The 16,994-nt window shown below is 29.4% G+C and overlaps 4 protein-coding genes and 1 long non-coding RNA gene across 5 annotated transcripts; 2 read left to right on the top strand and 3 right to left on the bottom strand.

Moving 5' to 3' along the window:
• Positions 1-430: 430 nt before the first annotated feature.
• On the bottom strand, positions 431-2,168 carry LOC113793694 (uncharacterized). Its single transcript, XM_027343756.2, is given in 3 exon segments — positions 431-1,453; positions 1,518-1,732; positions 1,734-2,168. Coding segments are annotated over 3 exon segments (1,377 nt in total). The 5' UTR covers positions 1,974-2,168; the 3' UTR covers positions 431-531.
• Positions 2,169-2,302: 134 nt separating this feature from the next.
• On the top strand, positions 2,303-3,434 carry LOC113793695 (CDAN1-interacting nuclease 1). Its single transcript, XM_027343757.2, has one exon. The coding sequence runs from the start codon at positions 2,392-2,394 to the stop codon at positions 3,298-3,300; it is 909 nt and encodes a 302-aa protein (XP_027199558.2). The 5' UTR covers positions 2,303-2,391; the 3' UTR covers positions 3,301-3,434.
• LOC113793693 (uncharacterized) lies at positions 3,352-5,741 on the bottom strand. The gene is made up of 2 exons (XM_027343755.2): positions 5,054-5,741; positions 3,352-4,975 (listed from the first exon to the last, which is right to left on the bottom strand). The coding sequence occupies exons 1-2, from the start codon at positions 5,518-5,520 to the stop codon at positions 3,484-3,486; spliced, it is 1,959 nt and encodes a 652-aa protein (XP_027199556.2). The 5' UTR covers positions 5,521-5,741; the 3' UTR covers positions 3,352-3,483.
• A 6,633-nt stretch (positions 5,742-12,374) lies between these two features.
• On the bottom strand, positions 12,375-16,592 carry LOC142646351 (uncharacterized). The gene is made up of 3 exons (XR_012847304.1): positions 16,424-16,592; positions 13,168-13,391; positions 12,375-13,083 (listed from the first exon to the last, which is right to left on the bottom strand). It is a non-coding gene; the product is annotated as an uncharacterized LOC142646351 (long non-coding RNA).
• On the top strand, positions 13,836-16,292 carry LOC113793692 (lysine-specific demethylase 7B-like). The gene is made up of 2 exons (XM_027343754.2): positions 13,836-15,435; positions 15,526-16,292. The coding sequence occupies exons 1-2, from the start codon at positions 13,836-13,838 to the stop codon at positions 16,128-16,130; spliced, it is 2,205 nt and encodes a 734-aa protein (XP_027199555.2). The 3' UTR covers positions 16,131-16,292.
• Positions 16,593-16,994: the final 402 nt, after the last annotated feature.

Below are 16,994 nucleotides of genomic sequence, written 5' to 3'. Positions count from 1 at the left end.
GATGATAAAAGGAACAAAATCGAAACTTTATTCACTGAACCTACTAAACAATGAAATTGAGAAATGATATAAAAATTCCCATTGTCGTGACACATACTGGTGGTGTATACGGCGGTAGTTTTTGTGTTTGTGTGTGTGTGTGCACAACAATCGGGCACGATATTTTGATTTGAACAAAAAATTACATTTTCAATGTTTAATGGTACGCACACACAAACACACAATGTGTATCTTAACAATCATCGATGATGATGATGATCTACTAACTTCCGATATATTATTATTTTTTGTTGTTGTTGCCATCGATTGTCTTCTTGACTATTTCCTGTATATAATGAGTATATTTGATGTTGGATTAGAATAGAAAAAGAATCGAGAGAAAAAAAAGGAATTCGAATCAAAGTAGTTTTTTTTCGGTTTGTTGTATCAATTCGTAATCAGAATATAAAGTTTTTTTTATTTTAATTGAAAAAAAATATTTTGAAACAATTTTTTTTTGAAAAATTAATTGAAATTACATCAATCATGAAATTATTGTTTGCTAACAATCGGTGGCAATGGTATTTGACAAATTTTAAATTGTTCCAAAAATTTCAATTTATCTTGGCCGAATAGTTGATGTTCCAACGATGATGATGTTGATGTCCAAAAACATCCAATCATTTGTGGTGCTAATTTATCACCAATACGATTTCGTTCATTGAGCAATGTTTGTTCTTTAGTTAATGGACCTGTATTTTTTTGTGATTTATCATTATTATCATTATTTATGGCAAGATCAGAATTCATATTGAATTCATCATCAGATAGATAACCATGTGGTACAAAAAATTCATTATCAATTTCATAATCATCTTTTTCTTCAGGTTCAGAATCAGTGTTACTTAGGCTTTCACCTGGTCCACCTTCATCCCATTCTTCATCGCTATCCACTTCATAATCTAATGATTCTAATTTGATAAATGGTCGTCGACCATCAATTTCAGTGGTCAATGGTTTTGGTCCAAAATATGGTGGTTTAAGATTTTCATAGAATTTCAGATAAATATAATTATTTAAATGATATTGTTCAGGCAATTCATCATCGCCATTAATCGATGATGATTGAATGTTTGGAATTGATTGATATGGAACTTTTTTACCGGACAATAAACAAGCAAGATATAGATTTTCGATAGATTCATTCTGATTAATGATTGAACGATCAAATTGATCAGGATCAAATGAATTGAATAGATTTTCTGGAACAAATAAATATTCTTCACCACAATCAATTTCATTATCTGTTGTCGACAATGTTCGATTCATATCAGTATTTGGATCACTATTTTCACTGAAACTTGTATTGGGTTTTTTGAGAAAATTCATAATAAATGCTCGACTTTTTTCCAGTTTTTTATTTTCGGTTAACTTTGCCAATTCTTTTTTCTTATTTTCTTCTTCAATGATGGCCCTGGAATCGAAATAGAATTTCTGTTAGTTTGATTTATAGTTAGAATTATTTCAGTGATACTTACTGTTTTTCTTCCAATTGTTTTTGTTTGCGAGCTTTTTCTTCTTCTCTTTCTTTTCTAAGTTTTTCCTTCATCTGCATCTTCATTTGTAGTTCATTTTGTTTCTTTTCTCGTTCTTCAAGAATTTGTTTTTCTCGTTCCATTTTCATTTTTTCCTTTTCTATACGAACTTTTTCCAATTCCAATTTGGCTTTTTCTTTTCTCGATTTGTAATTGTATTCGTTCTTCTCGTAATTTTTCCTTTTCAGCTTTGATCCGAGCACTATCTTCTTTGGAAAGTTTAATCCTTTTTTTAGCCATTGGCTTTTCGAATGATTCATTTGCGCTAGATACCACAATGCTATCATCAGGATTGATTTTAATTGAAATATCGATGGAATCCATTGTCACATCAGCAACTTTGTCTTCGGTTCCTTTCTCTTGGGGAGCAACAATTGAGGCACTTTTCGGCGTCGTCATGGTGGTGTAATCAAAATTTTAATCAATTTTTTCAATTTCCAAAACTTTCTCAAAAACCAAGGTTTAAAGCGCCAAAACAATTTCGACTATATTGACCGAACACTGCAGACCCACAGATTGAAATCGGCAAATAAAAAAGTTTTTTAATTCTTTGAAATGGAATTTTATTTGAAAAAAGTTAATCGAAATGACACATTTGATTCTTTCATCGATCACTCATTATTTGATTTTTGATAATATTCTAAGAAATTAAAAAAAAAATCAATTGAAAATTAAAAAAAATTGCTTTACTCACGTGAATTTTGAAAACAAATTCCAACTATTTCGACAGATTTTTCACTCGATCAAAATAGTAGTTTTGATGTTTGTTTTGTTTACAGCAAAAAAAATTTGAATTTTCAAACGAATATTGTTCGTAATGAAAAAATCTCTTTTCGATTCAATTATTGATGATTTAAAAAGTTTAACAGAAAAAAATGGCGTGAATCAAATGAAAATAATCATCGATGCTATTTGCGATAAATATTCATTAGATTTTTCACTTGTTTATAGTTTGGTCAGCTATGAATTTCGTCGAGAATTCCCGAATAAATATTCGAATACCAAAGCTAATATGCAACAAATCCTTCAGGAATGGAAGGATACTACCACGGAAACGTTATCGATTTTAGAATTGGCACAAAAATACAATGTCAGTGCCTATTCATTGATGCGATTTATTGTCAATCAAATATCGCCGAATAAAGAGATTGCCAAACAATGGTTGAAGAATCCGAATGATTGTGATAATGGACGATTAGCTTATGAAATTATGGAAATTAATTTATATGATATGATGGATGGTATTTTTACACAACAAATGCGTCTAAATGTTGGATTGTCATTTGAATTGGAAATTCGTGATTATCTTCAAAAGAATAAGATTTCATTCCTATGTGAACAACAGCTACGTGATCGAAACTATGATGTAACGCCAGATTTTTGTCTTAATCTACCATTGATATTAATACGATCAAACAACAAAACTGATGATTCGAACGATAATATACGATTATTTCGAACAAATCAATTGGATCAAATCAAACAACAATCTATCGATGATGATAAACAAATAATATTAATCACTTGGATCGAATGTAAAGCAATGTTTGCATCAATCGAATGTCATATTGATTATTATGAACGACAATATCAATCATATATTAATCGTTTTGGTAATGGTATTGTACTTTATAAACATGGCCTAATCGATGATGCTATACCAACAGAATTTACTCGTAATTTAGTTATCATCCAACAGATGCCAGCATTTGTGCCTGAAATTTGATTTTAATTTGATTTAAATTTCGTTTCTTAAAAAAATTTTTTGACTTCAATCTTTGCATGAGGATTATTTTATTTTTGTTTTTAAAAAAAATTAATTTAAGTAGAATAAAATGGTTAATTATTATAATTACAAAATTTAAATTAAATTATTATTATCATATCAAAAAAAACTATTATTATTTTTTTAGCTAAGATTAATGGTTTCAGTTGTTGTGGTTATGTTGCCTATCGATGATGATGATGATAATGATGATGGATTTGATGACATCATACGATATCCATTAACAGAAAGCAATGGATTCTGATGTGTTGATCCGTTTGTTTCGAACGTTGGATCTAATTTGGTACATTGATAAGCAGCAGTAGTTGTTGGTGATGATGTAGTGGAATTCCATAATGAACTTGTAAGATGATGATCATTTGATGTTTCTGGTGTTGTTGCTGTTGTTGTTGTCATAAATCCAGTGTTACCAATTTGGCTTGCAGTAAAATTGGTCATATTATTGCGTTTAGCTGTGGTTACATAATAATCGTGAAATGAACTTGGAGCTGTTGTTGTTGCATAACCTGTTTCAGCAGCAGTTGCTGCATAATGATGATGATGATGATGACCATATGGATGATGATGATGGCTATCGGTGACAAATCTTGGCCAGCTTTGATGATGACCATGTGAACCGGGATGATATGCCGACATATTATTGACATATAATGGTGTGGCGGTCGATGCGACACCACTACCATATTGTCCAATCATTGTTGCTGCAGCGGCAGCAGCAGCGGCAGCCGTATTATTATTTGAACCAAGCAATGTATTCGATGTATTCGAATCAACATTTCCACTGATCAAACTTGTTGCTTCACTTGCAACATGTGGATGATGAGTATGGTGATGTGGATGATAGAATGATGATGGTCCATGTGATGATGATGATGATTCGACCAAACGAGACCAATTACTACCCGGACTATGATGATCATTGACCAAATGATGATGATTACCACTACCAATCGAATGATGATTATCGCCATAGCCATTAGAATTATGTAAACCAATAATCGATGTTGATGTTGGCGAAACGGATTGATGTTCTTTAATACAATCACTACCATCTTCAATTTTATCGATGGGCGATACAAGATGAGCATATGGTGAGAATTCATATTTTTTCAATGTGAATGCAGTTTGTTGTTGTTGTTGATTATTATTCTGATTATTACGATGTTGTGATCCAGATCGATTTGCTGATTGTGGTGTAGTAGGAGGTGTAGGTGGACTATTACTAGCCATATAATTTGATGATTCTTTTGATGTTGATTCCATTGATCGTGGACTAATCGGATCATGATCCAAATTTTGTTGATGATGATCATCATCATTACATCTGCCCATTAATCCATTACTATCATCACTGTAACAGTTATTATCATGATGTTGATGATGATTACCATCATTTTGATTACGTATTGATTGTTGAATATTTCGTTTCGAATTACGATTAATTCTTTTGATACTTGGTTGTTGTTGTTGTTTATCATCATCGTTGTTATTTGCTTTATTTGATAATTTTCGTCTTCTAGGTTGATATTTATATTCTGGATGATCTTTTTTATGTTGACAACGAAGACGTTCAGCTTCCAATTTAAATGGTTGTTTAGTTTTTTCATCTAAATTTCTGTTAAATTTTATTTTTCAAATCAAACAAAAAAGAAATCTAAATATGTCATATAACTAATAAAACAATTGAACTTACCTCCATAAATTACCCAATGTTTTACTTAATTCAGCATTATGTAAATGTGGATGTTGTTCGGATAATTGACGACGTGCAGCCTGTGCCCAAACCATAAATGCATTCATTGGACGTTTTACATGATGTGATTGTTTCACCTGATTTGTTGTAACTGGTTTAGTTGTTTTCGGTACCAATGACCAGCTATAATTTTGTAAAACTTTTGAAACAGCTTCATAGATTTCTGGATTTGTATCATCATTTAAACCATGTAAACCATTTGATGATTGTTTTGTTGTTGTTGATGATGATGATGATAATGAATCAATTCCACTTGCAGCAACAGCTAATGGTATTGAATATTTTGTTGTTATTGGTAATATTAATGGAATATCATTATTATCATTGGATGTTGTCAATGATGATAATAATGTTGTATTTGTTGATGTTGTCGATGTGGTTGTTGTTGTTGTTTCTAATTCGGCCATATTATCTTATTTTTCTTTTTTCAATAAACACTTGATGATTGTTATTTCAAACAAACAAAAATAAACAAACAAACCAAAGACAAAAGGATACGATTCAGAAAGGAAAGCCAAATGTCAAACAAAGAAACAAACAAACGAATTCAAAGATGAAAAACGGTGACAAACATATACAAAGATTTATTGTTTTCAAAAAAAAAAATCAATTTCGATGATAAGACGTTTTTTCAAAACAAAACAACCAAACAAAATTCCAATCTGAATGTTATTCGATTGTTCGTATTTCTGTTTAACAGAACAAGGAAAAATGATGCTGCCGGTGTTTAATAGCTAAATGATATTAATTAGAAGAAAAAAATGTATCCAAATTTTTTGGAAAAGAATGTTTTCATTCATTCATTCATTCATTCTTTTCGACAAAAAAACACATCAGAAAAAAAGGTTTGTCATTCATTCATTCATTCAAAAAAAAATTTTTTTGAATAAAAATATTATTGACATATTGGTTTGTCGGTGGTTTTTATTTATGAAGTTTTTTTTTCGTTGTTGTTGTTGTTGTTGTTGTCTTCTTAGTTGAATAAGATATAATTGTAATATTGAGTGATGTTAATGTTAAAAGATGTTTTTTTTTCTTTTTTTGAAACATTTGATGATAACAAACAAACAAACAAAATGGCCAATCAAATCAAAAGTATTCGACAATATCGAAAATTTTGTTGGAAAATTGTTTTTTTTGGCTTGTGCATCCTACTTTACATTCATATACAGTGAATATTCACTCACACACACACATTGGATGTGTTCAACAGTTTTGTTTTTCTACTTGTAAAATATAAGCAACAAGCTAATTTTTAGTTCTGAATTTCTTTTCAGATGGGCGTAATTTTTTCTCAAACATCCATATAGATTAAGTTGATGAAGCTCCTCCTTTTTTCTTTCCCCTTTTTTTTCGATATGTACATTTTTGTGGTAAAACCAAACATCATTCAAGTGGTTATAATGCGAAAAAAAAAACAAATAGGCCACTCCTTCAGTTTAGCAAAAGACATATACATTCAGCATTTTTATTTTTCTATCTTAAACATAAATGATGATGATGATTATGATGACCAAACCGATCAATGGTCAATCAACAATATCAATCGATTATTATAGGAAATCCTATCGATTGATTGAAAGGTTAATTAATTGATTCAATATTCAGGTATGTTGTCTTCCAATCCATCAACCAACAATATCAATTAATCATACAATCAAAAAGGTGTTTTTGTTATGGTTAAATAAATATGGCGATAATAGCATCATTTATGGCATTAATTAAGTAAATGTTTATAATGAAATTGATTCTTTTCATTTCATTTTTATAAATCATAAAAAAAAACATTGTTTGTTCATTGTTTTTCGATTATCATTAACGAATTAATATGCAACGAAAAATAAAAATTCATAGTTAAAATAAAATGTGTTGTTGTTGTTTTTTGGTTGTTGAATGAATCTTTTGTTACAGAAATAAAAGAGAGATGTTTGCACGTTTTTAAATTGGAGGACACATGTGACATATACACAAAGGCATTCTATTCTTGATTTTTAAAAACAAACGATTATATTCAATCCTGATGATGATGATGAAGTGAGAACAAGGATGCTATTTTTTTTTTCTTTGCTAAATAAATTTTCTATAAAAATGAATTTCATTATATGAATTTTTATGCTAGTTTTTTTTTCTAAAAGAAACAAAAAAAAGAGTGGTAATTCATTAACGAAAATAATTAAGTGATTAATTTACAAATTTGAATTCAATTAGTATTCAACACCTTCATTTCATTCATTAATAAATTCATTAATCTAATTAATCAATTGATCAATGAATGAATGAGAATTTTCCAAAGCTAATTTTCTTCATTATAAACGACAACCATTCGATAAAGTTATGTAAAAATATGAAAAATATTTGGCTCGAATATGCAGCAGAGATGGTGACGATGAAAACATCACATATATCGTCAAAATTCACAACGACAAACAAAATTTCTATCCAAGAAAGAAAGAAAAAAAACTTGATGATCTTAATCTCTTCAATCACCATCATTGTGTCACTTTACATTTTCGACCATTATTCATCATCATCATCAACTATCATTATTGTGACTGAATATTCTTGTTGATTTGTTGAACTTTGTTTGAAGAAAATTCTGTCACTATATGTTCACTATATATTTGTTCAGAATTCAGTAAAATAGCAAAATCACATCTTAAATGTTTCGAGTTAAATTTAATTTATCCGTTTTTTTTGTTGTTGTTCATCATACAAATGAATGAACATAAACAATGATTCTTCATTCAAATCAAACAAGCAGAGAGATATTCTTTTTTTTTGATATGAACTAAAGTTTTATGTGGTGTGTGTAGGATGCCAATGATGATGGCAAAACATTTATTCGAGCATCGTTTTGTTTTGCTTGTTTTTTTTAAATTTTGATTTTTTTGTTTCTAATAACAAAAAAAATAAAAATGAAAAACCAAGAATACAATTTTTAGAAACATTCTGGGTGACATTATTATTCAATCGCATAGAATCAAACAGATTTTAAAAATGAAATGATGATGATCATCATCATCATTATTCTTGATTTGATTACAGAAAACAAACAAACAAACAACAACAGAAAAAAAACGGAAATTAAATCTGGTGATGAAAACCAATGAAAGAAATTTTCTGGAAATTCATGAACGAATCATTTTTCCCTTGCCAGAACATGTTTGGATTTTTTTTTTTTTTGATGTTTTTGTTTTTGCAGTTTGGTTTGGTTTGTTTGTTGTCGACAGACAATCAATTGAACAAAAATAAACAAAAACAAATGTAAAACCAGAAACAAACAAAAAAGACAAAGAAAATCTATTGTATTTGAAATTTTAGAAAAATTCAAATTTTGATTTGATCGGTAACAATATTTTTATATAAATATGTAGAAAAATCAATGGAAAAATTTCCCAGATATTTTTTCTTCTTCTTATTTGAAACAAAATGAAATCAATCGATTTAATCGATACTTTTTGCTGTTGTTGTTGTTGTCGTCATCAATATTATTCACCACATTATCCGAAATTTTTCTTGTTTTCTTCCGAATGCTTTTTAAAACATTATGATGAGAGGGGAGGCAATAACAGAATATCATCTAATGATGATGATATGATTACATCATATAGTGAACATTGAGAAACAAAAACAAAGGACGGCATTTCTTTTCTTAAGTTTGATCTAATGATATGGCTAAGTTATATCTGATCTTTTTTTTTAAAAAAAAAGATTTTTAACAAATGGATCCAGAATTTTATTTTGTTGATAAAAATATGGCGGAAAATGGTCCTTGTTTTTGAATTAAGCCGCCCACACACATGTGAATCAAACGATGGATCTTAATGATTTTACACTATTTATGCTTTTTTTTGGTGTTTGTGTGTCGGTTTTACCATATTTTGATTGCGTTCAACAAATTTTTTTTTGTTGCTGTTTGTTGAACAAAAACAAGTGACGCGCGAGTTTTTCTTAGCTACGCAAGTTAAATTAAATCAAGCCAAGTAAATAAAAAAAAATCTGGTTTCGGTTTTTGGGTCTTTTTCCTATTGAGTGAGAGAATTTCGTTGAAGAAAGTACCCTCGAAAAAAAAAGAAGAACCGACATCGATCATTATCCTTATAGTGAATCGAGCAACTCTTGGGTGAAATTTGAATTTCGACAGCAACAGAAAAAAACGCGCGGCATTTATTCTATGATGATTCTCATTGAACCATGAATGAATGTAGCAAAAAAAAAAAAATTTCAACAAAATTCAAAAACATCATGATGATCACCGTCAAAAGCGTCATCATCATTATCCATTGAAGTTGAAAAATTTTTTTTTCTCTCTTTGATGCGGTCAAATTATGAAATCGATATTTATATACAAGTTATCATCGTCGTGTAAGTTTGAATCCAAATCCGATGATGATGATGATATGATGAGGAAGCAATCTATATTTAGTGTGTAAAATATCATTGATCCATGAATTTTTTTTTTTGTTTTGTTTCGAATGTGAAATTTTTCAGATGATTTCGGAAATGGCCAATGATGATACAGACATTGATCAAAACAAAACAAACAAACAAACTAAGTATTTTTTACTGAGAAGAAAAAAAAATTAGATAATCAATGGTTTTTCCATAACCAAACATTGATAAATTGAAAATATTTGGCCACACACACACACACAGGTGACAAAAACCTATCATTTACCAATTATGTAATTATCCAATAAAATATTACTTTCACGGTTAAGTAATTTTATTTTTCAATCATTCAATAAGGTTTAGCCACCCACCCACACACACATAGCCCATTAATTTGATGCTCATGTGATTCATTCATTCATCGATGCATATCGATGGAAAACAAACCCAAAGTAATTGGATTGGCTTCTATGGGCTATAATGGTCAATGGCCAAAATGAAAGGTCATTGAATGAATGACGAACAAGGTCCAACAAATCAATTTCTTTGAATGCTTAATCTTGGATCCCGAAAATTTTTTTCCTCAAAGTTTACAATTCGAGCAACAATTCGTGATATCACAACACACACACACCTTACATCTTTAATCTTTTCCTTCAAAAAAAAGTTCTTCATTCATAACAAGAGCAGCGATTTTTTCGTTCAAAAAACGTCAAATTTGAAATGATGATAATAGCCACTTATCATCATAATAATCATCATCATTTCATTTCAAACAAACAACATTATTTTCATCAATTGATATTCAGATCAGCGAAAAAAAATGAAAAAAATAAAATAAATCGCTGCAATCTATTAAAGTGATGATTTTTCATTCCATTGAAAATTTATTATCATCATTTTGTCGATGATGATGCCGACATACAAATAATCCAAGAAGGAAGAAGAAAATATGAAAATCAAAATCAAAATGTTTCTTATCATCCATCTTTTACATCTCGAAATGATATTTCGATGTTGTTGTCGTTGTTTGTTTGTGATACAACATAACATGATGATTTTGGCCCATCACTATTTTTTTTCTGGCCAAAATACACGACATCGCTATTTTTTTTTGAAGATCTGTCATGTATGTGTGTGTGAATCACACAAACAAGCAAAAATGAAAATTTTCTACATCGCTAAACATAACAAGAATGGGTAATTCAAGCTTTGACACTGATCAAATTGATAACAAATTTTTTGCAAATGTGTAAATGAAATTTATTAAGTGAACGAATGAACAAACGAACGAAGGAAAAGAAATTTGTTGCAAATTCCAATGTGGTCAACAGAAAAAAATAAAACACTGATTTGATAGTCATGTTTGATAAAATGTCGAGAATGTTACGGACATTCTCAATATTGTAACTAAATTATTATTATCCCGAAATTATATAAGTTTTGTCTTATCAATCATTCTTTCCCTCGCTATTCTCGGACAAAATGCAAAAAAACACAATACAATACCGGATTCAATTTGAAAATTTAGATATGTTATCTGTTCATTTATTTTGTTTCTTTTTAAATTGATAGATTTTCTTTTTTTGCAAACAAATTCATCTCTCCATGTGTATCACACACATTTATTCATTGATAAACAGTGAGTGAGAAATTGAAGAAAAAAAAACAACAAATCTAAACATCATCTTCAATGATTAATTGATTTGGATTTGGTTTGTTGCCTATATATGTGTGTGTTACAAACAAACAAACAAACAAACTAAAAACCATATGCAATCCATTTTGCACTTTGCTTATGATGATGATAATCATCATCATTCACAGTAAGCAAGAATGAACCAAAAAAAAAAAAATAAAAAAAATAATGATCAACCAGCAAGTGGTAGCTGCCGTTTGATTTTTTTTAAATTCGGGTTCCCAGAGAAAAATCTACCATTTTGAATGATGATGATGATCATGGTGATAATGATGATTACGGTTATGGCTAGACAGAAAAAAGTTTAATTTAATTAAACTTTTTTTTTATTCTAAAATTCAATCCGATCATAAATAAATAAAAAAAGAAGAAAGAAATTTTCCATAAATCATTTGTGGCCAACGAAGAATAAACCAACCAAACAATCCGAAAACAATGCCCGGATATTTTTCTTATTACACACAAGGATACGGACCAAAGAGGATCTTCTTTTTTTTTCTCTTTCAGCAATCAGTTTTTATGAATTAATCACTTTTCTCTCTGATTGTCACAAATTATTAATCGAAAAAAGAAAGAAAATTTTTCTCAGCCTTAAAAATGAATTTGTTTTTCCATTTGTCGAATCATTTTTTTGATTGCTTTTGATCATGAAATGATGAAATTCATTTTTTCATTTTGATTATCATTTTGTTTTTTCGATATAGTTCGTTGTCATCATTATCGTCAGTGTGTTTATGGTTCCAAACTTGTAATAAGTTTTGGTTTGTAAAGTAATTTTGATGTAAAAAACAAAACGATATCAATTGATCGATAAATTGATGCTAAAAACTGAAGCGAAAAGAAAAATTAACCAAGAAATATCCACAACCAGACTTTCCCACGGCTTTCAAGCAAAAAAAATAAAAAAAATATCTCCTGGTGATGATGATGATCGACTGAAATGATATCGATTTTTGTGATACATTTTTTTTTACTGATCAATCACACAAAACCATCCGAAAAAAATTATTGTATCTTGTCTTGTAATTCAATTGCGATAACAGAAAATGAAATCATTTTCTATGGTGGATAGGCCAAAGGTCGAAACAAAGCAAATATTTTAATTTGAAATTTAAATTGACAAAAAAATAAAAAATTTCAATCAATTGTATCGCCATCTCTTGGTTGAAATTCAAAACATGTGATAAACTCGGATATGGATTGTGTTATGTGTGTGAATAAATGTAACAAAAAAATGAAGAAATATGTAGCATGCATTCAACAAATGATGGCCTTTTAAATGAGAAAATTTCCCAAGAAAAATATCACACACACACATAGCACACAACACGCATACATCACATGGACAAGAAACAAAAAAAATTAGGTCAACGTATCATTTTATTGATTATTTTTTGCTTTTCTTTTTGAAACAAATAGTGACAGATTTGACAATTTTTTAAACAAAAATTTACATTAAACATTCAAGAAAATTTTAAACAGAATAAGAATTTTTTTGAAAAATTGATAATGAATTGATGGGCGTTGATTTAAATTGAGCAATACAAAAACAGCTTTCACAATGATCTCACATTTTTTTTAACACAGGAAAAAAAAGAAAAGAAAAATCCTCTTTTTCAACGAATCAACCAGAATAATATTGTACCATAAAATTTCAAGAATTTTTTCTGATACACTGGATGATTGTAGAATAGGATGATTTATCTTGTTTCTATTTTTTCTTGGTACAAACAACCTGATAATGATTGTGTAAAATCACTGTGAAAACCCCATTTGTAGCTCAGGAAAAATATTAGGATGATGTTGTTGTTGAGATGATTGGATTCGATTGTCCTGTTGAAAAAATATTGAAATCATTGGTCGCTTGGAATCTTAGAATCTGGAATGAAACAAAAAATAAAAGTTAGAAAAATTTTGAAATGACATTAAAACAAACAAAATAAACAACAAAAAAAAAAGTCACATTGTTTCGAATTTTTTTTTCATCGTTGATTCGATTTTGATTTTGGTTCGTCGATTTGTGGTGGTTGTTTTTTCGGTGAAAGACACGTTTTTCGTTCGCCTTTCCTTTTTACCACCACAAATATCATCACACGCCACGCCAAACATCAAGTCAACAAGCGCTCAACAAGCAGCATTATATGATGCTGCGGCTATGCTACTGCCTTTTCGTTTTGCTATTTCACACTAAACAAATATACAAAAAGCCAATCACCAATTAAATAATTTAACCAGACATTGTAACGTATTTTATGAACAACATCGAAAAAAAAATTGAGCAGCATAAAAAATACAGTGTTTTTTTTTCTTCTTTGAATACATTTGCTCATCGCCTGTTGTTTGTTTGTTTGTTTGTTTGGATGCGCGCTGCCAAGCATCATACTTTTTGTGTATAAAACACATAACTGCTATTCCAATTTCAATTTGAATGAAAAATAAATGTCGATTCAAATAATTGGTATGGTTGCCATCATTATCAACATTTTGGTAAGTAAGTGTCGATCAATCAATGATGATGATTCAATTTTCATCATAATCATCATCATGATATTCTGACCATGAATATTCTTTCAATAGATACATCATTTTATTTAAAAATTCACCAATAAATTTTTATCATCAAGCAATATTATGGCCTTATGCATCTGTGGTCAGGGTATGAGTTCAAATAATAATAATAAAGATGGCGTCATTTTCGGTTCATCATCAATAACATGCAACAATTGTCAACGTTTAATTCATTTAGAATGTGCTGATCTACTAGTCCATCAAGCTCAAGAAACATCTATATTTTATTGTCAAATATGTCGTCCATATACAGGTCCATCTACATTGAAAACAATCACAAATCATCATCGTCATAATCGAAATGCTGAAAATGCCGATCAATTACCTATACAAACGGGAACACCGGATTTTATCAACTACTTAAAACGTTCAACATCGATTCCGGATGCACGATCAATGATCGATGTGAAACGTATGCGTGGACAACAATTATCATTGAAAGAATTAATTTTAAGCGGTTTTGATCGACCAATTATAGTCGAATCAAAAAATGGTTTAGAAATGTCAATCGATCCGCAATTCAATCTATCAACAGCTCATCAATACTATCCCGAAGATTTGATAGTCGATGCAATCGAAGTTACTCGCCAGATCAAAGTGAAAACTAAACTATCTTATTTATTGAATCAATTTAAACTTAACCATGACGAACGACAGGATGTATATGCGGTTCGTGTGATAATGTCGAAAAATATTAAAGGTGAACAATTTATACCACCACGGATTGTACAACGTCTTAGTTGGGTCGATATGTATTGGCCGGATGTGCCTTTTAAGCCATTACTAACAAAATATTGTTTTCTATCAATGCGTAATGCATATAATGATTTTCATATCGATATTGGTGCTGCATCCGCATGGTATCATATAATGAAAGGTGAACAAACATTCTATATGATTGAACCTAGCAATGAAAATCTAGCTCATTTTGAGAAATGGATTAAATCAGAAAATCTACATGAAATAATGTTCTACAGAAATGCAGAGAATGTATTCAAAGTTAAATTAACAGAAGGCCAAACAATATTCATACCAAATGGTTGGATTTATTCGATACTCACACATGATGATACTATTGCATTTGGTGGCTATTTTCTACATAGTTTAAATATTGCAAAGCAATTATCGATCAATGATTTTCTTAAATCATTGGAAAAACCTGGTCTAGATTTTCCCAGTTATGAATTGACCAATTGGTATGCTGCACCAAATATATTAAAATTAGCAAAAGAAAATCTTAAAAATCAACCACCTAAACATCTATCGATGGGTATTGCAGCATTGATAGAAAAGCTAAGATTCTGGTTACAGAAATCTAAATCAAAACGATCCACTAATGAACAACAGCAACAACAACAACAATTAATACCTAGAGCTGTTAATTGTTCAAAAATTATACGTGACCTAAATCGATGTTTAAGAAAGAAAAAGAAAATCAATCAAAACGATAATAAAGATCAAATCAAAATTAAATCAAAAGATACTATCGATCAGCAGCAGCAGCAACAACAACAACAACAATCATCATCAACACAGCCATCAACATTAACAATGAATCCAGAGGAAACAAAAATCAAAGATTTAGTCGATACAGCAGATACATCATCAAATTCAAATTTAAAAATTAAAGTTAATATGAAACTTGCCCAGGATGTTATCAGGAGTAAGTAATTATTATGATTATTATTATTGTTGTTGATTTTATAAATATCATTGCCATGTTTGTTTGGTTCTTTTCTTTTTTTCTCACCAGGATCAATGGATGATCCATATGATTTAAATAGTGATCAAAATGTTGGCAAAGAATTGTTATTATTTCCTAAATCAAAGAAAAAGAAAAAACGTCAACATGATGATGAATTGATTAAAATAATTGAAAGTAAAAAACGTGAAGATGATGATTATATCTATATGGATCTAGATACACCTGAAGATCATCAACAAAATATTGCTAATGATAAAATATGGAAACCTGGAACATCAACAACAATGAATAGCGGTATAAGTGTTAATCGAAAAAATTTAAAAAATTCGTCGCAGCAATCCAAAATGATTACGACGACAACAACAACAATGATTGGCAATATAAATGCTGCTGATATCATTAATAGTAGACAACAACAACAGGCAACAAAAATTGAAAAACATGGCCAATCATCATCATCAACAACAAAATCAGGCACTATTGAAACAAGAGGAGAAATTCATCATCATCATACGCAACAACAATCGTCAGAAAAATCATCAATAGCAACAGCGATGAATATTTCTTCTTCTATAAATAATAAAAAATATAAAAAAGGTCTGGCCACACCGAAACAACGATTGGCTAAAAAGCTTAAAATGATGTCTATGTAGTATATAATATAAATATATAAAGGAAAATCATCGAATTGAATTGAATTGAAAATTATAAACAACCAAAAATAATAATATTTTTTTTTGTATAATATAATTTCAAATGATGATTTTGTTAGGTATTTTTTGCGATCATTTATGTCTGTGTCTGTGTGAGTCCGATGAATGATCGATTAAATAATAATAATAATAATAATAAGAAAAATTTTTTTTGGACACAAAGTATATATAAAAAATGACAATCATCACATCTCTATCAATTTTGGAAGAAAATAAATAATAAATTTCCTTACCTTTAAACAATGATGATGATGAAGCTAGACTATGTGTGTGTGTGTACAGGTACAGTCGTTGTCTAGCAAGTAAGAAAAAAATATTCAGGGTTACTTACATACAATTCAATTCTAAATCAATTCAACCAGGTATAAACACAACAGCAGAAAACAAAAAACAAAACAAAACATCGAATCGATTGATTGATTGGCAATGGCTATTATCACACACACAGGTAAGAATGATGAAAAAAATAAAAATAAACAAACAAACCAGGAATTATGATTTTGTTTTGTTTTTGTTTTTAATTGGAAAGATTCTGAAGAAATGAAATCAATAAATATCATATACGTTTTCCAAAAGAAAATTCATTCGACTTACCTTGTTTTTTAAAAAAACGAAAAAAACTTTTCTCCTCGAATCATAACAACGTCACATGGCGTACTTTTTTTTGTTGTTGTTGTTGATATTGAATTATGAGACTAGCGGTTGCATCGATTTTTTGTTTTTCTGAATAAAAAAAAACAAAAACTTTAATCTTTAACTGATGTGTTTATAACTGGGAAACAAAAACAAAACAAAAAATTAACA

The sequence above is a fragment of the Dermatophagoides pteronyssinus genome, unplaced genomic scaffold (genome assembly GCF_027571235.1).
Source record: "Dermatophagoides pteronyssinus isolate colony J.1.1.1.1 unplaced genomic scaffold, Derpt_VIB-CSIC_2022.12 sq0003, whole genome shotgun sequence".
Taxonomy (NCBI): Eukaryota; Metazoa; Arthropoda; class Arachnida; order Sarcoptiformes; family Pyroglyphidae; genus Dermatophagoides; species Dermatophagoides pteronyssinus.
Note: the sequence above shows the minus strand (reverse complement) of the source record. Positions and strands in the feature narration are given on the sequence as shown.